Below are 22569 nucleotides of genomic sequence, written 5' to 3'. Positions count from 1 at the left end.
TCTATCAAAAAAGCTTGTACTGGTGATTACTGATAAGCTGATGTGCCCACAAGTTCATCAGGCCTAGAGGCTATGTATATAAAGCCTTATCACTTCGCCACTTAAGCTTTGACAGTTCTCAAGGTCCAAAACAATTAAAAATACTTGAATTGTCGTAACTGACATAATGTATTTAATTAATGAAAACCCTCGGTGGCCATGAGAAGCGTTTGAAATTTTGACAGAGCAAACCCAACATGTAAGCAATTAAGTCTGCAAGATATTAGAACAAAGAGAGAGAAAAAAAAAATATTAAAGGTTTTTTTTTAGTAGTGCTGCTGTGCTGACAACAGAGGCACTTGAGGGGAAAAAAGGAGACTAGTCTGTCCAAATCAAATTATCTTAATTAATAACTGAAATGTTTTGTTTTTCTTGGTTATCTTCCAGTGCCGGGCAAGTTACTGAAAAGTAGTAACTAGCTACCGTTACTACTTCTTTCAAAAGAATATAGTCACTAGTGATCACTTTTCAATCATGTGTAGTAACCTAAATGAAATGAATAGTAGAATTAAAGCGCTGTGTTGCAAAAAGAATGGCAATGCCAAAAGCATTTTTAATTTGTGGCCATCCACAAGGACATGAAATGATAACTAACAGCTTGTGTTCGTAGCATGAGATCTAGAGAAATCAGGAGTAGGCACACTTTATTGTGTTACAACATGGAATCAAAATGGATCTGATTTAGTTTTTTTTGTGTCACTGATGAACACAAGGTCCGAGGCATCGCACATCTCCCAGAGAAGATCCCGCACACTGCTGGTAGAACATTGCAAAATAGAACTTAAACTTTATTATGGCAGACAATGTTTCAATCTTCCTCAGATCTAGAGTACGAAGGCCATGACACCTTACAAAGAGGTGTGGGTCATATAACTGGTGATTGATGACACCTGGACAGTTATATTCAGACCTATGGTGTAGTATAGAGTGGGCCTATGCCTGTATTAAATTGCCACATACTAACATGTTAGGGCAATATTTACAGTGAAAAGCAAAAACTATTTTATAAATAACACAATTACAGTATATCAAATTTATTTGTAAGTGTTGATGTTATTTATCAAACTGTTTGCCTAATGGATCGAAACGTCCGTCCTAATAAAGTACTGCATACGTTCTACTTTGCAAGCTACCAGCAGCATCTGTCCTTCTACTCAGTCGCCGTGTCCTATGTCTGCTACCCAAGGCCATTGGTCCTAGACTGCAGAAGGTATGTTTTCATATCCCCCAGAGAACAATTAAGTCCATCATAAAAGAAATGGAGAGAATATGGCTCATCTATGAAAGAGCCTAGAAAAGGCCGTCCTCCAGTACTAAGAAGCCGTTGGAGGTGGGTCATGGAGAGGCCACTTGGACTAAGAGGCTATGGAAACGTGGAAGGAGCGGATAGTCTTCCATAGCTGAGATGGGAGAAACTGTGCATCATGGGACAACAATAGCCAGGGCACTTCACGAATCTGGGCTTTATGGCAGAGCAGTGACGATTGCTCCTATATGGTCTGGCATACCCATACCAAATCCAAATAAAACTTGATTTTGCGCCTAAAGGCAGACTTCAGACTGTTGTTGACATAAATGCGTCTTGTGTTCTGCCATATCGCTTCATTTTCATCCGTGTTTACTGTTTTGGAAGTGCTCCGTCGCCCCCTACAGTCCTCATGAAAATACAGTCCACGTTACGGTCCGATGACAGCGGTCTTACTAGCTCGTTATTCACTTAACATTGTAGGCCAGGTAAAATGATTCTGGCTTACGGAAATCAAGACCAAATGAAAAATCAACCAATCAAATCAGCCCACACATATAAAACCGTGAAAATTGGCATCATCAGTCGAAATGTAACATAATAATAGTGTAATAGTGATTTGTCAAAATGCTGTAAAAGTGGGCATAGCTCTGGAAGTGCTTACATTGGAATTCCCATTGATATTTAAACATTGGGACGGTTTATCCAATCAAAACTAGTTATAGCCATTCATCTGGCTGTCAATCACCTGAGGAGAGCCTGACAACTGAGGCTCGTCAATCACAGTCTCGTTAGCTATCTAGCTAGCTACTGGCAGCGATCAACATGGAAAACGAAGATTTAGAACATTGTTGAAAAATGAATTCACAAAACTAGTGCAAGCTCGGATGATTGATTGCCGGGATGGTGGATTGGACTAATGAATCAGATTCAAGGCATTAGATTGTGTTTACAGTCATGTGTGTACAGTCATGAAATGATGGAACAGATCTTCCAAGAGGGCTGTTAACTTATATCTCAACGAGCTATCTAGCTGGCTAACATTACTAAGTGCTTATGGTTGTACTGTATGTACACTTGGAAAAGTAAAACAGTCTTTTAGAGACTCTAGAATCCTCTTGCACTGCCAAACGCCCACTTGCTTAGCTGTAATTCTTATCGACAGGCAAAATGGGAGCGTTTGGAATTACATAAACATGGAACATCATTCTATAGCTCAGAGTGTGATTGTAGGATCATCAAGCGCTCTCTTCCGACCGAGACCCACACAGGCGCGCATGCAGCATCGCTCTCCCGCTTACAAAGTCGCCTCTCGATTCCTAATTAGATGGTTTATATTATATTGTAAAGAAAAACTTATGCAGAACAACAAATTACTTGTTAGTTACTAATTAATCTGCCTACTAAAGAATAATCAGCCTAATCCGTCGTGTGCAAAAATATTGTCAATATGATACCTGTTTGTGGTGCATATGATACCTGTTTGTGGTGCAAAAAAGTTGAGGACCGCTGATTTAGAGACTTCACAATTCTCTTGCACTGTAGGCCTGTGACCGTCAATTCGCCCTGTCCCCTCATGATTTAATCAGGTTCGAGAGTGTGGACTTGAAAAAGCATGCGGCAGTACCAAATGGCAGTCCAGTGTGTTGTGTAGTGGTGCTCAACAGCCATGTCATTTGTTCTGGCTGTGTCAGCTTATTGTATTCTTAATTTAGATGTGTGCCTCTGACAGTATTGTTCTCCATGCGCCAACTGTCCCTTTGTGACTCCTGTTATTGTTATTTCGAAGTTGATATTAACTAGGCTATACTATCCATTAAGATATGTCTACCATATAGCTCAAACTCTTAAATTATCTGTTTGATTTTTATAATGTGAAGTGAACACAGCGTTACAGTGTAGGCCTATTCCTAGAGGTTTTTTCTCCAAAAGCCTCCTGATCTGCCTGTTACACTAGAACGCAGCTCCGAACGCCAAACTAGAACACTAGAACACCAAAAAGGTTCTCCGGTGGTATCCAAAGGCCTCCAGGTCCGAGGTCCGTTTTGGCTGGGGTAGCTCAAGGGCCCTTCTGGTGCCTAGAAACCTCCCATGCGCTCTACCGGCTGGCTCTGGAATACCCGGTGCCAGGACCCACCAGACGCCGCCGTAGCAGAGCGGCGAGAAGAAACGCCGTCGCTTGGAAACAACTCGCATATAATCTCAGCTGGCAAAGCCTGGAGACATGCGGGAGACACTTGAGTCTAAGTGGGGGGAAGATTCTTTGATCTGAGGAGACCTTTTTGGCCTCAACACTAAGCACTATTTGGCACTGAAGACTGAGGGCAACATGATTGGAGCAAAGTACAGAGACATTCTGGAGGAAAAGCTACTGCGCTCGCAAGAGACCTAATAAACAGCCTGACATGGCGGTGACACGGCAGAAACAAAACAGCATGGGAGGCGTTAGGAGGGCCCACGTGTAGGAGGGGGGGGGGTAAAACAGTGACACAAAGAATAATAGGGGAACACGTGATACAGTAAGAGTTACAGTAGGCCAGTTTGAGCGGGTGGATTTTGAATGGACTAATTGGGTCCGCTGAGTCAAACCGGCGCATGTGTGAGGGCAGGGAGTTCCAGAGCCTGGCAGCGATGCAGCAGAAAGCCCCTCTCACCTCAGACGTGGGTGTAGGTTCCAGATACTCTGTACCCAGGGCGGTCACCAGGGCTGGGTGAGTTAATATTATCAATTCCTACTTTTAATACATCCATGATTCCTACTCTCAGTTCTGGATGTAGCTCACTGCATGGATACACAAAGACAGTCATAGACAGTGCACCAACAACTAGATCGATAGCTGCCATCCTTCATGCATTTGTTATATTGTTTTAAATGCATAGACAGCTAAGGTGATACTGTTGGCGAAAACAGCAAATATATAAAGTAGATATCTGTCAATCTAAAGCTGAATAACTACCGTTAGTTAAAACAACAACATCTCAGGCGGGATTCGAACTTGCGAAGGAGGCGATCAATCACTCCAAGGTTATCGATCTTATCCACTCGGCCATCCGACATCACTGAGCACATTGATCAGTAGAATAATTGGCATTAGGATGTGTCAAGACACCTCGTTACCATCTTGTAGATAAATGGACAAAGTGTGGGGGAAAACCCAGAGACTTTCCACACCAGGCTATCAGCTGAACTCGTTGTTGTTGAATCGGCATTGATTATAAGGAGTAAATGCACGCTTTCAGTAAGTCGTACGTACGAGTTAGCTACGAGGTAATATCTCATACGTACGAGTTAGTGAGCCGTTTTCTTTTCTCCACCAGCACCTAGGAAGCTCAGTAAAGCCTAGACCTCAACCCGATTGAGAATCTGGGGCAAGATGATGCAGACCATTCCAGTCAGTACAATATTTTATTCAATTGTTGTATTTTTACTTGATTTCTTATCTTTTTCTTTTATTGTTTTATCTTACTTTTCCTTTCAACTGAATGTTCATATTGTTCTGATAATTGTAGGCTACATAAGAGTGGCAGCTTTGACAGCAACCCAAATGAGCTAATCCCATAGCTGTACCATTGCTAGCTAGCCATGAGCGAACTGTTGGATACTGCATTTGCTGTGCAACGTATTCCATTGTCCAGTTGTCAAATCTATTTGCCAACAAACTGTTTGAGAGCCAGCACACCTCAGTGTCCCCTAATCAAAAACATTTTTCATATATCACCTAACCTCTCCAGCACCTCACCAATATCAATTATTTTCTCTCTTTAGAGAAGAGTACAATCCATTACAACAACTATTGCTTACAATGTTTTATTGTTGTTTTGTAATATTTTATCATGAATATGATAAATAAATGCTGCATGTAGTTAAAGAAAGTGTTATTCCGTTTTTCATAATATGCTAAAATTGACTGTAAATCCACTTTAAAGCTGATATTTCAAATAATAACTGACTGAGGGAAAGTGCCCCCCGGCGCCCATGGGCGGTTCGCCTCTCTTCCTCCTGTCCTCCTCAGTTTTTTGAGTCACCAGCCGCCACTGATGTATATCCTCTGTTGAAAAGCACTTTGAGCTGCATTTATTCGTATGAAAGGTGCTATACAAATAAAGTATTATTATTTACTATCATCACCATCTATCACACACTAACTTCAATCGCTCCTTGCTGTCATAACAACCCCCCCAGCGTAGCTGTTTGAATTTCAAATTCCTCCGAACCTGACTGGCGAGATCGTTTTCTGATCCGACACAAACGGATTTCAATGGAGAGTATCCAGACCGTCCACCACTAACACTCACAGTATCCGGAAGAGAGAGAGAGAAAAACAAACATGAAAATTGCATTCGTTTGACTTTCACTCACACGGCGCATGGGCCTTTTATGAACAGAAGAGCCGTTAAGAGAGGGAGGGTAGACAAAGAAAAGAGGACAGACTCGCCCTCCGATTCCCTCTGTCGCTCTGTGCCGCTCGGCGACGCTCCACTGTTCCCTCCTCACGCTCTGATGCTCAGGGCTGACACCGTCATCAATCACACTGACTCAGGATCGACTGATTAGGAAAAATACTGTACCGCTGTGGGGCCATTTCATTGGTCGTCCCTAATCAGACTATTATCCACTTCATTAGAACATATGGCTCGGCAAATCACGTCGTTAAGTTGGAGAGTGGAGGAGACGAGCACTCATGCTGCGGAATGTTGTTTACAATCTGAAGTTCTGCACTGACAAAAAAAAAAAGATAGTTTGAAAAGCTCCTCTGGCACAGTGGCCCCAGACTGGTGCAGTGGTAGACAATTGGACGCATTGTGTTGCCTCTGTGTATGAAATGCGCTATACAAATAAAGTTTGATTTGATTTGAACGTGATGGAACACATGATGGATGCAGCTTGTGAGTACACTTCAAAATAATGTGTTCCCTATCTGTGCTTCTCTGTTAAAACCACTCTACAATGAGACTTACCTCTGGAGCCTCAATCACGAATTCCATCTCATAAAAAAATAACAAGGTTGTTTGTTTACTTGCTGAATGATACAGCAGTTATGTGAGCGGAATGGTTTAAACACACTGGACTGCGTCAACTAGAGGTGAGGCCTGGTGACTAAGAGACGAGCATCCCATAATGATATTCTCTCTCTCTCTCTCTCTCTCTCCCTCCCTCTCTCTCTCTCCCTCTCTCCCTCTCTCTCTCTCTCCCTCTCTCTCCCTCTCTCTCTCTCTCTCTCTCTCTCTCTCTCTCTCTTTCTCTCCCTCCCTCTCTCTCTCTTTCTCTCTCTCTCCCTCCCTCTCTCACATGTTGAAGGAATCTATTTCTCTATATATTATTGACAGGTATTGACAGGAATTGGCAGGATATTGGCAGGATAATTGACAGGATATTGACATGATAATTGACAGGTTCTATGTCAATGCCGCTTGACGGCGGCGTCACACGGCGGGGGCGCGTCTCCTTGGTTACCTTGCACAAGGATGTGCACCGACAGGGTCCTGGGGTTGCGGCTGGTCTGGACCGCGCACAGGTACTGCCCCTCGTCCGTCACGTCCACATCCTGGATCTTGATGGTGAACTCCTCCTGGCTGTAGGTCACCAGGCTGACCCTGGGGTCCACCGACCACTTGTCCTCGCCGGCGTAGAGGATGCTGGAGCGGTTGAGCCAGGCCGTGTGGGTCACCGCCTCCCCCTGCGGGCACCTGCGGAGCGGGAGGGACAGAGGCAGGGCTGGGTATCCATTTGAATTTCAGGAATCGATTCGATTCCGATTCACAAGGTTCAGAATCGATCATCACGATTCGATTAGATGAAATATCGATTCGGTTAGTGTTACTAAAACCTGTTTTTTTTTTGCTGTAACCTTAATTACATGACTGCCAAGTTATGCAACACATCAATACTAGGGCTGGGTATCGATACTGATTTCCAAAAATGAATGAATGAATGAATCATTGAATGAATTAATGAACTATTCATTCCTTCATTTATTCATTCATTCATTAAATAAAAGATTGATTCTGGGATTCATGAATCGATTCTGAATCATTTGATTCAGATTCGATGAATCGATTTTTTAAACCCACCCCTAGACAGAGAGTTAGCGCCACGCCCCTGTGAATGCTACATTTAATTTGGATATCTAGAAATGAATAAAGAGTCAAAAGTTTTGCCGAGGTTCGAGCTAACCGTTCAAAGACTGGTTCTTTATTCCAAAAATACATACAGACACAACCGGGCTCTTGAAGGGAACACAAAACAGCGCTTCACCCAAGAACTGAAGAACTCTATTTTGCGCGGCCTTATATTCAAAGATAGGCCCGGATATTACGTGTCTAGGATCTGATTGGCTAACTCAACATTTACACATCATCAGCAACGTCATCGACAATGGCGAACTAACGAGGTCGAAAGTTCAACACGTTGGTACGACAGAAGAGATATGATCAAATGGTTCTTGAAAGACAACGACACAATGGGAGACCACAGTTGAGTAAACACTAGGATCATAAACAAGGCCTGGGGGGTGTCGTTTAAATCCACCCCCCAGAGAGGGTATCCTGCCATAAATGAAGAAGAACACAGGCAGGGGTCTTAGCTTCAAAGGAGGCCAGTGGGTTGCAAACAGGGGGACAGAGCAGTAAATAAACAGCTAGAACTCATCCCTGAAAAGCCTGAAATTCGATCACAATCCGGTTATACTTCCCGCGTCTGCGAGAGTCCGATAGGGTCTGCGCTGCGTAAAATCCGTCATCGGAGGGCGTGCACGACGCGTCGGCTCCGCACGGACGTCTGCGCGCCGCTCTTTTTTTGGGTGGGAGGGGGGGGGGGGGGTGCGCATACTAGTCGGTCACGCCCCCTACGCCGTGACGGCGCCGACCGCAGAGTCCTCCGAGCGGACTACGGGAGTAGTATAAACACAACCCCCAACGCCTCCGCTGCGTCCGCAGCTGTCCGCCTATCCGTACCGTTTGTGAATACGACCGAGGCGTCGGGGGAGGCGGCTTTGCGACCGCGGAGAGAGTTTAAAAGCGGAATCCCGTCTGCCGGACGCCTGGCCTACAGCCCCACACGCTGTCAGACACAGCAGGGGGGCCGAAGGGTCGGTCGGCGTCGCCCTGGAGCGCGAGGCGAGGGAGTTAGTCAGCCAACTTTGACTCTGCGCTGATCAGACAACAGATTGTAGCCTGTTTGCGTGTTTACTGAGCTGACATGTTGCGCACCAGTTGGTCGCAGTGTGAACTGGCTATCCTCTCATAACCAGCCAGAATTGAATCATTGAGATACTATAGGGCATTTTATACTGTAAGAGACTACAGCACCCAAACAAGTAGTTTTTACATTCTCTGAAAATAGTATGTTAAGTTAATATATTAAGCAATATGTGTTATGAGTCAGTGGTTTGCGTTGTGATGTAACGCATGCACTTTTATTTATTTCTTCTTGAGCCGGGAAATCCTGGGTTGAAATTTGGTTACGTAAACGACCAAGCTTAAACCCAGGGAGCCGGTGAGAGGAATGCCCTGGCAGAAGACAGCCCCATTTGCACTGTCACGGCTATGGTCCAGATCATCATCCGTCAGTCCGGCTGCAGGGATGATGGTCTCCCCAGGGCGAGGGGGGAGTCGTGATGAGAAAAGAAGACAAAAGTCAGTGTGTGTGGAATCGATATAAAGTGGCAGTGGATGTCAGGGCAATGGACCGCAGTGCGCGAGAGACGATTGAAGACCTTAATATGCTACTGTGGACTGATCTCTCTAGGGCTTAGGTTAATATGCCATGTGGACTGGTCTCTCTAGGGCTTGGGTTAATATGCTACTGTGGACTGATCTCTCTAGGGCTTGGGTTAATATGCCACTGTGGACTGGTCTCTCTAGGGCTTGGGTTAATATGCCACTGTGGACTGATATCTCCAGGGTCTGGGTTAATATGCCATGCGGACTGGTCTCTCTAGGGTCTGGGTTAATATGCCATGAGGACTGGTCTCTCTAGGGCATGGGTTAATATGCCATGTGGACTGATATCTCCAGGGTCTGGGTTAATATGCCATGTGGACTGATATCTCCAGGGTCTGGGTTAATATGCCATGTGGACTGATATCTCCAGGGCCTGGGTTAATATGCCATGTGGACTGGTCTCTCTAGGGTCTGGGTTAATATGCCATGTGGACTGATATCTCCAGGGTCTGGGTTAATATGCCATGTGGACTGGTCTCTCTAGGGTCTGGGTTAATATGCCATGTGGACTGATATCTCCAGGGTCTGGGTTAATATGCCATGTGCACTGATATCTCCAAGGCCTGGGTTAATATGCCACTGTGGACTGGTCTCTCTAAGGCTTGGGTTAATATGCCATGTGGACTGGTCTCTCTAGGGCTTGGGTTATCATGCCACTGTGGACTGGTCTCTCTAGGGTCTGGGTTAATATACCATGTGGACTGGTCTCTCTAGGGTCTGGGTTAATATACCATGTGGACTGGTCTCTCTAGGGTCTGGGTTAATATGCCATGTGGACTGATATCTCCAAGGCCTGGGTTAATATGCCATGTGGACTGGTCTCTCTAGGGCTTGGGTTATCATGCCACTGTGGACTGGTCTCTCTAGGGTCTGGGTTAATATACCATGTGGACTGGTCTCTCTAGGGTCTGGGTTAATATGCCATGTGGACTGGTCTCTCTAGGGTCTGGGTTAATATGCCATGTGGACTGATATCTACAGGGCTTGGGTTAATATGCCATGTGGACTGGTCTCTCCAGGGTCTGGGTTAATATGCCATGAGGACTGGTCTCTCTAGGGTCTGGGTTAATATGCCATGTGGACTGGTCTCTCTAGGGTCTGGGTTAATATGCCATGTGGACAGATATCTCCAGGGTCTGGGTTAATATGCCATGTGGACTGGTCTCTCTAGGGTCCTGGTTAATATGCCATGTAGACTGATATCTCCAAGGCCTGGGTTAATATGCCATGTGGACTGGTCTCTCTAGGGTCTGGGTTAATATGCCATGTGGACTGGTCTCTCTAGGGTCTGGGTTAATATGCCATGTGGACTGATATCTCCAGGGCCTCGGAATGGCCTCTCGGATGAGCTGGGCAGTGACTACATGATGTTGAAATGCACAGTATGTACTAGTGATATGGTGCTAATAATATATCACCAAGTACTAATGTGTGGTAAATGTCAAAATGTCTTTGGTGCTGATGAGTTTTTTTCTTGGGCCATCACACGTCTTGAAAAGCATTCTAAAGTGATGTTTTTGCGAGGAACATAAACGGATTTTACGCTACGCTGTTTGTCAACAAGCTTCCAGGGTTGCCGTTTCTTCTTGCCAAGTACACATGACAAACACACGAATGAGAATGACTCGCAATACTAATTGTGTATATTGTGTTGATCTCTGTACAGGTACTCGTCGGTAGCCTACGTGCCGGGGTCAAATTAGGACTCAAGAGGTCAATGAGACTTACAAGGACAATGTGTGTGTGTGTGTGTGTACTAGTCTGCAGATTCATTAAATTGAGTTAATTTAATGGAAGTCAGAGACTTAACGGTGGCTTGGAGGAGATCCAGCAGGACACACAAGCTCTTTGCTGATTGGCATATTCAGTCCATCACCTTCGTCGTCCTCATACTGTAAGCCTTTACTCCAGAACAGTCACGTCTTCAATGAGGACAGTGAAGGTGATGGATCGACACAGTTTAAGTGCTCATGTTACTGGACAGAAATATGCCACTATAAAACTCTGAACCCCCTAAAAATAAGAGTTATTCCTTGGGCAACTGTTAAAAATCTTGATTAAAACAGGATCTTAAAGGAGTAGTAAAGGGACAAATTATGTTTAGCCCTGTTTTAAGGTTACTTATGATCATAATACAATGGTTCAGATCAAAATGTTGACAAAACTAGCACTTTTGAGAAAGTCTGATAATTGCTCTACCACCGTTTTGGTCATACAATGGATGTGTGTGGGCACCTTGAAAAATCATTCAAAAACATGTTAAACTCTCAATTTCAAAGACAAGAAACTCACCGAGGTGTTAGTTGGCGTTCTGACATATAATTCGCCATAAAGTAAGATTCTAGTTCATCAGGATTTTTAAAAATATTTAGCATAGAACTATTTAGTCGCAGTACATACGTGTGTAAACTTCCACTTGAACAATAACAATAGCTACCGTAAGTAGTTCCGCTTCCTGAATCCCCTCTGCGGATTGATCTACACATCTACAATGCAAGTCAATGGATTTCATTAAATGATCAATAAAACCCTACAGGATTCATACTTTGCGGCGAATTTGATGTCAGAACACCAACGGACACTAATTACCCCCTCGGTGAGCTTATTGTCTTTGAAATCAAGAGTTTAACATGTTTTTGAATGATTTTTCACGGTGCCCACCCACAATAATCAGACTTTCTCAAAAGTGCTAGTTTTGTCAACTTTTTGATCTGAACCATTGTATATGATCATAAGTAACCTTAAAACAGGGCTAAACATGATTTTTCCCTTTACTACTCCTTTAAGTGGAAGCAGCACACTAGCAACATCCCACGACCAGACCGCCACAACTGCAGTCCGCTAGATTATTCAACGCTAAGGAAGGAAGCGTCCTCACGCTCTCCTGACCGTCGCCGCCCTCCTAAAGACGAACCGCCGTAAACGGCTCGTTAACGGCTCGTTATGCGCCGCTCGCGTTCTCGATGAACCCGGAGCCGACTTTACTAACGACGGCGTGGCGGTTCTGGCCCTGTTCTGCTCCGTCTGACTAACTTATCTTACAGAGGGTAACCTGTGAAAGCCCGTAGGGATTCCCGGTAGGTAAATGTAGCTGATACTGTCTTTCTGCAGCTGCAGAGGGAGAGACAAGGGCGTTCATTATCAGGGGAACAGAAGCAGCCGGTCCTCTACAGACACTGCGCCGGGACCGTGGTAAAAGAGGGAGGATCACTTGTTCTCCCACTGGGGAGTCCGTTTGTTTTATGATCCACTACTGGCCAATCGGCACCCGAAACATTAAAATACCTTTTTGATGTAGCTACTGAGTTTGATGTACCGAGTATTTTTGTACTCTCGCTCTGAAGTTGGCCAGGTGGATCAAGGATGCCTCGCTGGTCCTCTCCGCTGTGACAAATACGTCCCCGTGGTGACCGGAACCCCCCAAAAAAAAGTCTCCGCAAGGATTTGTTGCCACCTAAAGGGGAAGCATTGCCGGGGTGGGAAAAGTACAAGGTTGTGTGTGTGTGTGTGTGTGTGTGTGTGTGTGTGTGTGTGTGTGTGTGTGTGTGAGAGAGTCCCAGAGGTCAGGTGTGAAAATAGAAAGTCACTGGACTCAACCACGATATTAACTCAATATCCCAGGCTTTCTCTGGCTCTCATTAGAAACATTAAATTAGAAAAGAATTACATTAGAAAAAGATCAGTCTTCCACGTGACGGTTGTATCTGTGAGTTTGGGAGCTTGACCGGCCAGGGAGAAGGAGGGTGCTCGTTGGGATATACATCAGCTGAGGCCAGCGAGTTCAGAAGGGAGCTCCTTGAGGGACAGGAAATTGAATGTTTGGTCTCAGCTCTGTACTCCCACTGCCCTGCCATTGTGCTCTTGAGCAAAGCACATTACTCAAGAGCTTGGTCTCCTTTTGGTGCTTACAGTCTCCTTTAAAATATGGTTTAATCTTTTAAAATAGCCCGTTGTGAGCAAATGAAATTTCTGGCTGTTATTGAATCTCCAGCTAGTGAAATGACTTCAGATATTGAGGAAAGGCCTCGCCTGCTTTGGAGGTGGTGTGATTGGCTAAAACCCTGCTGTTGGAACCGCCGGGCGAGGTCGTCATACTGGCTTGTACTGAGAAAAACAGCCAAAATCCCCCAGAATGCAACAAAAAGAAATTAATATAATAAATATTTTACAGCACGCCATTTCCTCTTATCGCTGGTGCACAGACCACAAGCCAATTTAATCCAAATGACATGTCAAACCTCTCAGTACCATGAAAGAGGATCTGCCCGATGTGCAGAGGATGTGAACGCTAAGCGCCGGAATAAACAACTTCTGCTCGCTCCGAACGTGCGCTCTGACACAGAAGTGTGCACGTATAATTAAGAATACATGGAGCTCTTCCCTCACAATTAGTTGGAGGCCGGCAGAATCTGTTCAGAGATCAAAGGGTTACATCATGTTTAATGCTCTGTCATCATTACAGAGTCAGCCTACTCCAGAGTGAACGCAATCTTTTTTTATTGTTTAAAAAAACATTACTTATGCATGGATAAGCTACAGAAAAAAGTCAGTTCTTTAAAGGGAGTATAGAAATCAAGTTTGAATGCCTTCATCTACAACTACAAGGGAAATGCTAGTTTCCTGTGTTATACATATTTCATATTTGGCTTCTGGCTCTTACCACTTTGAAATATCCACAGGCCTTTTAAGTAGGTCTGTTATTCATTGGGGAGGGAATTAAATATTGCTCTTAACTAACCTTATTGGTGTGAGGAATTTGTAAAATATTATGAATTATTTTCATCCCAATGCAATTTCACAGTCTAGTCACGTAAAAACAAACAGTGGTATTGTTTAATGCTGCCTTCACTAACTGTTCTGTATCATGTCTGTTGAAGTGCCTGTACTCATATTAATGCCTGCATGTCTTACTTTATTTCTGTGAACAAAATGGACAAAGGTGAGAGTTTTGTTCACTCTGGTACATTCAGATTAAAGGAGACACACAGAAACATTCCATTTTCTACGTGCTTCCTTTTAGATTTACATATTCCATCCATCCATCCATCCATCCATCCATCCATCCATCTTCATCTGCTTATCCGGGGTCGGGTCGCGGAGGCAGCAGTTCCAGCAGGGGGCCCCAGACATCCCTTTCCCTGGCAGCATCAACCAGCTCTGCCTGGGGAATCTTTAGCCGCTACCAGGCCAGTGCGGAGATGTAGTCCCGCCACCTAGTCCTGGGTCTAGATTTACATATTTAGATCTAGGATTTACATATTGTACTCATTAATTTTACATCATAAAGAAATGATCTTTCTCGGTGGCGCTTTTCGATTGAAGAGTTCTGTTTAACAGCCTAGTGCGTAAACCAACAGGTCAAACACTTAAAGGACAGATTCAGAAATGAGCATTATAAGCCATGTTTTAGGATAAGGTTAACAAGTTGAGAAACCTAAGATTGCTTTGCAGCTTTTTCATTGATAGTGTTAGATAGAAGTGTTTGTTGATCAAAACGAACATGAGACGCATATGAATCTAAACATCTCTGGCTTAGTTGTCAATACAAATCAATGGATAAAATATGATCAATATAACTCGATCGGAAGCAGACTTTATGACGATTTTTTTGCCAGAACATCAACGGACACCAGTGACCACTCGGTGAGTTTCTCGTCTCTGAAAAAGAGAGTTTATGGTGTTGTTGAGGGATTTTGTCTATGCACTATGCACCTACAAATCCATTGATTGTGTTAGTGGCGACGGGCTATATCTCAAGAGTGCACCGATTGATGGAACTTTGATATCAGCCGTTGTACAGTATATGACCGTAAATAACCTTATAACATGGCTTATAATGCTAAATTCCGAACCTGTCCTTTAAGTGGGCTACCATCTGCCTCTTTGTAGTGTAAACTTAATTTTGTGAGATAACAGTAGTTCTATTTGATATGAAATGGTCATCTGATCAGGAGAGGTCCATGAGTGTCCTAGAGACGCGTTGGGCACGGCATAAAGCGTGCATGATGAATACATTAAAGAGATAAAGAAAATTAATCAGAAAAAATAAAACTACTTCAGGTTGAATTAACAAGTCACGCATGACCGTGCTAAATGGACAGCAATGGCCGTGCTCAAAAGACAACAATTGTGCCTGGGTTGCAAGTTTTAAGTACAGTAAATGAAAATAAAGTTTAGCCAACCTTGAAACGATGTGCCATGAATTATGAAGCCTTCCGCTGCATTTCGTGGTCATACTGAGGGGATGTAAAGCTCAACTCTGTTTTTTCCCCAGCAGAAAAGGTCACCGATCTGACTTCAAATGGATTCTAAAATAATCACACGACTGTCGCTGCGTTTCTTTGTATTTCTCTCTTTTGATGTTGTCAGGAGCTAGCGAATGAAGACAACATCCAGAATATGTCCAAGATAAAGGCCACCAAGAGAAGTGTGGAAGGCATGTCTGACAAATGCAACGGAATTGTCCTGTATGATGAAAAGAAAAGAAAACTAAATGTTAGGCTACCATCCATCCAGGGAGAACTATCCTAACGAATGCTGTGTTTGAAGCCAGATGATGGCTCATGATTATCACTGCTAAAATGTGTTGCAGTAACATGGCAGTGATAACCTATTTTATCTTTCTCCTTTTATGTAAAGCATACAAACACTGATTTGTACAAATGGTGCTACTGTATATAACTAAAATGACATTGACATTGTCACAAAAAGCCTTTAATGCAACTTTTTTTTCCGCATCCTAGCACTCTCAGTAGAGACAGACAAGGACATCGGTCAACAATCAGTTTTATAGAACATCAAATAATCCTCTTCTTTTTTTTAAATAATATAAATACATCTGGCTGTAACCAGATGTTAAAACCAGATGTATTTTAATTCTGTTTACATTTTTGTATGATGAGAATAATAAGTCATGGGTAATTAACTCGTAGATAGCTCCATTGATTTTATGAAGCAAATGAAATGTTCAAAGTGAAATAAATCATGTGACAGAGAGAACAGACAGAAGAATACCAGCTCATTTACATGGACACTCCCGTTTCTATTCTATTCTGAAACTATTGTGTTTGTCTGAAGTGAAACCGCTTAATTAGGCAGAAAACCTCTCTGACTAATAGCTGGTGAGGGGGACACTATTATACCATTGACTTCAATAATTGAATAGCATGTGTTCCTCTCATCAAATGAAATATGTTTCGAGAGGGGAAACGTGAAAAACTCACAAAATGAAAACCAACCAAGCCATTCATGGTGTGAAATACATGAGCTGTGCTTAGGAGAACGCCAGCCTACATTCTACCTGCTCATTTACAAACCCAGGAAAACAATTAGCCTGCCATGTTTTCTATAAGCCTTAAACTGTATCATTGCCAGGCAATCCTTTGCTGGTGCCGTCCAATGGGTTAAATGTGAGGGGGTGGGGGGTAGGTGTCTCCATGGTGTTACTGTACATCTGAGGAGAAGGTAGGTGTCTCCATGGTGTTACTGTACATCTGAGGAGAGGGTAGGTGTCTCCATGGTGTTACTGTACATCTGAGGAGAAGGTAGGTGTCTCCATGGTGTTACTGTACTGTACATCTGAGGAGAAGGTAGGTGTCTCCATGGTGTTACTGTACATCTGAGGAGAAGGTAGGTGTCTCCATGGTGTTACTGTACATCTGAGGAGAAGGTAGGTGTCTCCATGGTGTTACTGTACATGTGAGGAGAAGGTAGGTGTCTCCATGGTGTTACTGTACATGTGAGGAGAAGGTAGGTGTCTCCATGGTGTTACTGTACATCTGAGGAGAAGGTAGGTGTCTCCATGGAGTTACTGTACTGTTCATCTGAAGAGAAGGTAGGTGTCTCAATGGTGTTACTGTACATCTGAGGAGAAGGTAGGTGTCTCCAGGGTGTTACTGTACTGTACATCTGAGGAGAAGGTAGGTGTCTCCATGGTGTTACTGTACTGTACATCTGAGGAGAAGGTAGGTGTCTCCATGGTGTTACTGTACATCTGAGGAGAAGGTAGATGTCTCCATGGTGTTACTGTACATGTGAGGAGAAGGTAGGTGTCTCCATGGTGTTACTGTACATCTGAGGAGAGGGTAGGTGTCTCCATGGTGTTACTGTACATCTGAGGAGAAGGTAGGTGTCTCCATGGTGTTACTGTACATCTGAGGAGAAGGTAGGTGTCTCCATGGTGTTACTGTACTGTACATCTGAGGAGAAGGTAGGTGTCTCCATGGTGTTACTGTACTGTACATCTGAGGAGAAGGTAGGTGTCTCCATGGTGTTACTGTACTGTACATCTGAGGAGAAGGTAGGTGTCTCCATGGTGTTACTGTACATGTGAGGGAAAACTGTGGGAGGAGTAGGTTTTAATAGATTTTACAGTTTTTGAGAAAACCAGAGTGATGGACTTCATAATTCCTGCCAGCTCAAAGCATATGGACGTTGCTCACTTGGGCTTACATATTGGTGGTGGTTGCAAAGTGATGCATGCATGGCTGATTTGTTAGGATTTTCTAAAAGTTTGAAACTTTAAACTGTTGCTGTAGCGCCACAATCAGGACTATTGGCCCACAATGCCAGTTGAGGACTTCTGGCATAGGACTGGAAAGTCAGACTTCCTAGGAAGATTCAGATTCAGATTCAGCAGATTTGCAAATACAAGAGGGTCCCGGCAGCTGAGGCTACCCGTCCCCTAAATATGCGAGGGCGCCTACGCCAGGTACATTACGGTAACAGAACGCCGGCACGATCGAAGGCAGCCTATCGCTGGACTTTTCACTTACAGTGATGATGAAACTGAATCCATTATGCTAATGTCTGGTCTCTGTGGTCATCCAGGTCATTTGCTATTTCCACGTTTATCAGACCAAACATTTTGTCTATGATCTGATGTTCATTGATTTGACCCTTAATATAATCGATGTAACTGTGCTTTTTACTAGCTATTTATTTCCTGTATTCGTGATAAGTAACAGAGGACTTTCAACTTTATGCATAAAACATACACTGGTGCAAATTCACTGGAATGCAGGAAATGAGGTGTTTGACATTCATAATCTCATGGGAGGGGACCCCCGGACCCTTGCTTGATTTGTGTGCCGCGGGCACAGCGCTGCCATCAAGGTCTCTTTGTTTTTCCACATGGAAGGTGGCAGCAGTAATCGAGCGTGGCACACAGCGCTGTGCCTGAATGTGCTAAAAGCTGTTCACTGAACACACTCACGTTTTTGATGAACAGTGAACTGAACGCACCCAGTCTGAAGCTGATGCACCTGAACACGGGCATGCTAGTCGTCTCCGTGGTGTTACAAGAGATGTGTGTTCAGTATCTAACGCTACACAGCGTGTCATTTGCCAATGCGTTCACTGTGGCAGCATCCATCGTTCACGGGGAACAGCAGCAGAAATGTGTGAGGGAACATCAAGACACTGTGACTATAATGTAGGTTGTCAGGCCAAACATGCAGACTACTGTAGACTTAAGCCATAAACCATGAGAGTATGTGGGTTACAAATGAATGAATGAATGAATGAATTTGGATTCATTGTAACCAAAGAGCCCATTGGGGTCTACCTATATAAGTGCAGTCAATTTACCTGCCCCCCATGTGGCCCACTACACCCCCCCCCCCCCCTCTGAGTTAACTATCCCATTAACAATGTGAGTCACACCCACTGGAAACCACAACATATACATAAACACAGCAAACAGAAAACAGGAAACCACAACAAATACATAAACACAGCAAACAGAAAACAGGAAACCACAACAAATACATAAACACAGCAAGCAAGAGTCTGTTGAACTGTATGAGTTAATCACAGATAGATGATAGATAGATAGATAGATAGATAGATAGATAGATAGATAGATAGATAGATAGATAGATAGATAGATAGATAGATAGATAGATAGATAGATAGATAGATAGATAGATAGATAGATAGATAGATAGATAGATAGATAGATAGATAGACAGACAGACAGACAGACAGACAGACAGACAGACAGACAGACAGACAGACAGACAGACAGACAGACAGACAGACAGACACTGTTCACATCTACAAGAGGGAGTTGGTGTTGTTTTGTGTTATTGACATTTTGATCCAGTGAAATACCAGCTAGTTATGATTAGGTCATGATTGCCTTGCAACAAGAGAGGGCCTCCATCCGTTATATATCTATTTTGTCCGGGCTGGATTGATTAAGCATCAAAGTACTTAGGAGGAATAAATAGCCGGGATGCATACCTCTGGACAACTTCCAGGCAGAATTAGTCTTTCAAATAGTCAACGCGTCATCAGGGATTGAGTCTCTATACAACAACGGAGCCGTTTGGAGGACTGCTAAGTGCGGCCGTTTCACCACTGACCAGGCCTATGGTCAGGGGCGGGATCCTGGGGGGGTGACAAGAACCCCCCCAATATTTCAGATCATTAAAATTGTCCCCCCCCCAATATTTAGATTGGGGTAGTGGTATTCAAATGACCATACAAATGACCATAAATGACCATTAGGAAGATGCCCCCCCCCCCCAAAAAAAAGACTCAAAATTTCAATGTAAATATCCCCCCCAAAGTTGGATACAGATCCCCGCCACTGCCTATGGTGTCTTCCTGCTGTGTCGGGTCAAGTCTGTTTAATGATTGGGAGGAGAGAGACTGAATGTGACTAATGCTTCATGGGAAGTGGAGTCCCCTTGGTTTGTTTGTCCCGGTTAAGCGGGTGTCAGTGAAGAGCTTACGCTCGTATCTTCAGCACGTGTTTGTGCATGTTTGTGTGTAACGTAAACAACGTATTGATCTCTATAATGCTATTATCACGCATGTACCGTGCTAAATGAAACCACCAAACAATCAGACATGATTACAGTATGCTGTGTGTACAGTCAACCCTAACACTCAAATCCCACGGCTGAATAATATTTAAAAAGCGTCTGCTGCTGAGACCGCGCACGTTCATAATCTCATAATCTTCTGCCGGTCACCTCCCCGTGCTGCCGGACTCCGTGGGTCCCCTGACCACGTCGTTGAACCCGCCGCATGGCTTTTGCTCTGCGCTGTAGTTACTATGGCGACAGCGCTCTCTCTCTCTCTCACTCGCCCTCTCTCTCTCTCCCTCCCCCTCTCCCTCTCTCTCTCTCCCTCCCTCCCTCTCCCTCTCTCTCTCTCTGGGTGTGTGTGTAAAGTGGAATGCTGGATTAGCTCCACTGACAGCCAGAGCCGGGCCAGGACCACCCCCCCCACACACACACACACACACTCATCCACCCCCCCCCCCCCCCCACACACACACTCGTCCACCCTCCCCCCCACACACACACACTCGTCCACCCTCCCCCCCACACACACACTCGTCCACCCTCCCCCCCACACACACACTCGTCCACCCTCCCCCCCACACACACACACACTCGTCCACCCTCCCCCCCACACACACACACTCGTCCACCCTCCCCCCCACACACACACACTCGTCCACCCTCCCCCCCACACACACACTCGTCCACCCTCCCCCCCACACACACACACTCGTCCACCCTCCCCCTTAACCTCACACACTTGCAGCTAATAATGACGAGCCGGCGGTGACCGCCACGGGGCCGCCGTGCGAGCGCCCTCCGCAGCGCGCCAGGCTGCAATTAGCATGTTATCTCTGTCACTGCTGCAGCGAAGACGTGCGCTACCACCCAGATCACATGTAAGGATCTAGTAGAGTGGGGATCTAGTAGAGTGGGGATCTGGTAGAGTGGGGATCCGGTACAGTAGGGATCTAGTAGAGTAGGGATCTAATAGAGTGGGATCTAGTAGAGTGGGGATCTAGTAGAGTAGGGATCTAGTAGAGTAGGGATCTAGTAGAGTGGGGATCTAGTAGAGTGGGGATCTAGTAGAGTAGGGATCTAGTAGAGTAGGGATCTAGTAGAGTGGGGATCTAGTAGAGTAGGGATCTAGTAGAGTGGGGATCTAGTAGAGTGGGGATCTAGTAGAGTAGGGATCTAGTAGAGTGGGGATCTGGTACAGTAGGGATCTAGTAGAGTGGGAATCTAGTAGAGTAGGGATCTAGTAGAGTAGGGATCTAGTAGAGTGGGAATCTAGTAGAGTAGGGATCTAGTAGAGTAGGGATCTAGTAGAGTAGGGATCTAGTAGAGTAGGGATCTGGTAGAGTGGGGATCTAGTAGAGTAGGGATCTAGTAGAGTGGGGATCTAGTAGAGTAGGGATCTGGTAGAGTGGGGATCTGGTAGAGTGGGGATCTAATAGAGTAGGGATCTAGTAGAGTAGGGATCTAGTAGAGTGGGGATCTAGTAGAGTGGGGATCTGGTACAGTAGGGATCTAGTAGAGTAGGGATCTAGTAGAGTAGGGATCTAGTAGAGTGGGGATCTAGTAGAGTAGGGATCTAGTAGAGTAGGGATCTAGTAGAGTGGGGATCTAGTAGAGTGGGGATCTAGTAGAGTAGGGATCTAGTAGAGTAGGGATCTAGTAGAGTGGGGATCTGGTAGAGTAGATCTGCCAGGTGGCGGACTGCTAGTAAAAGGCTAGGATTTAAAGATAAGCTGGTTGAACCACATAGAAAACCTGCATTGTATTAGTATACGAGAACAGCTTGTGTTGTCCCGAAATAGTGAAATGTGAAAAATCGCATACAAAATGAAAGTGCTCCAGCAGGCGTAGTGTGTGTACCACACTGCAGCTCCAGAGCATCCTGCAATACCTGGGGGGTCACGACGGGGTCACAGGCTGGCTTGTTCTTATTCTTAGCGAGGGCTCTCAAACAGGAGCTGCACTTGTTTGGGAAACGGAAGATTTGTTCCTAAAGCTTCGGCGCTCTCAGCGGAAAGAGACAGGAAACGTCCACACAAAGACCCCACCTCCCTCGCGCCAGCGCATCAAAACAGGACAGCGAGCTAGCGACACAAACACACACGTGTGGAGGCATATTGACATGCGTGGGTACACACACACACACACACACACACACACAGAAGGGGGAGAGGCCCAGCCAGTTAAGCTATTTGGGTCGCGGCTGGTGGTTCCTCCGACGGTCAGAGGGGACTCGGGGGTACGGGCGAGCGTGTGTGTGAGGCTCGGGACTCGGGGGTACGGGCGAGCGTGTGTGTGGGGGTACGGGCGAGCGTGTGTGTGGGGGTACGGGCGAGCGTGTGTGTGGGGGTGCGGGCGAGCGTGTGTGTGGGGGTACGGGCGAGCGTGTGTGTGTGTGTGTGTGTGTGTGAGCTTCAGCTAATTGAGCCGGACCCCGAAGCCGAGCCAAAGAGGGGGAGCGCGTCGTATGAATCACATTCAGCGCTCTCTCTCTCTGTCTATGTCTCTCTGTCTCCCTCTCTGTCTGTCTCTCTCTCTCTGTCTATGTCTCTCTCTCTGTCTATGTCTCTCTCTCTCTCTCTCTCTCTCTCTGTCTATGTCTCTCTCTCTGTCTATGTCTCTCTCTCTGTCTCTCTCTCTCTGTCTCTCTCTCTATGTCTCTCTCTCTGTCTCTCTCTCTCTGTCTCTCTCTCTGTCTCTCTCTCTGTCTCTGTCTCTCTCTGTCTATGTCTCTCTCTCTCTCTCTCT

The 22569-nt window shown here is 45.1% G+C and overlaps 1 protein-coding gene across 1 annotated transcript in view; it reads right to left on the bottom strand.

The window, feature by feature from the left end:
• ntm (neurotrimin) overlaps positions 1-22569 on the bottom strand; it is a 315940-nt gene that overhangs the window by 38944 nt on the left and 254427 nt on the right. Inside the window, exon 3 of the mRNA XM_084447234.1 lies at positions 6741-6973. Coding sequence (XP_084303360.1) covers positions 6741-6973 — 233 coding nt within the window. The remainder of the gene's footprint in view (positions 1-6740; positions 6974-22569) is intronic.

The sequence above is a fragment of the Borostomias antarcticus genome (assembly GCF_949987555.1).
Source record: "Borostomias antarcticus genome assembly, chromosome: 1".
Lineage (NCBI taxonomy): Eukaryota > Metazoa > Chordata > Actinopteri > Stomiiformes > Stomiidae > Borostomias > Borostomias antarcticus.
This window is presented reverse-complemented; position numbering and strand designations above follow the sequence as displayed.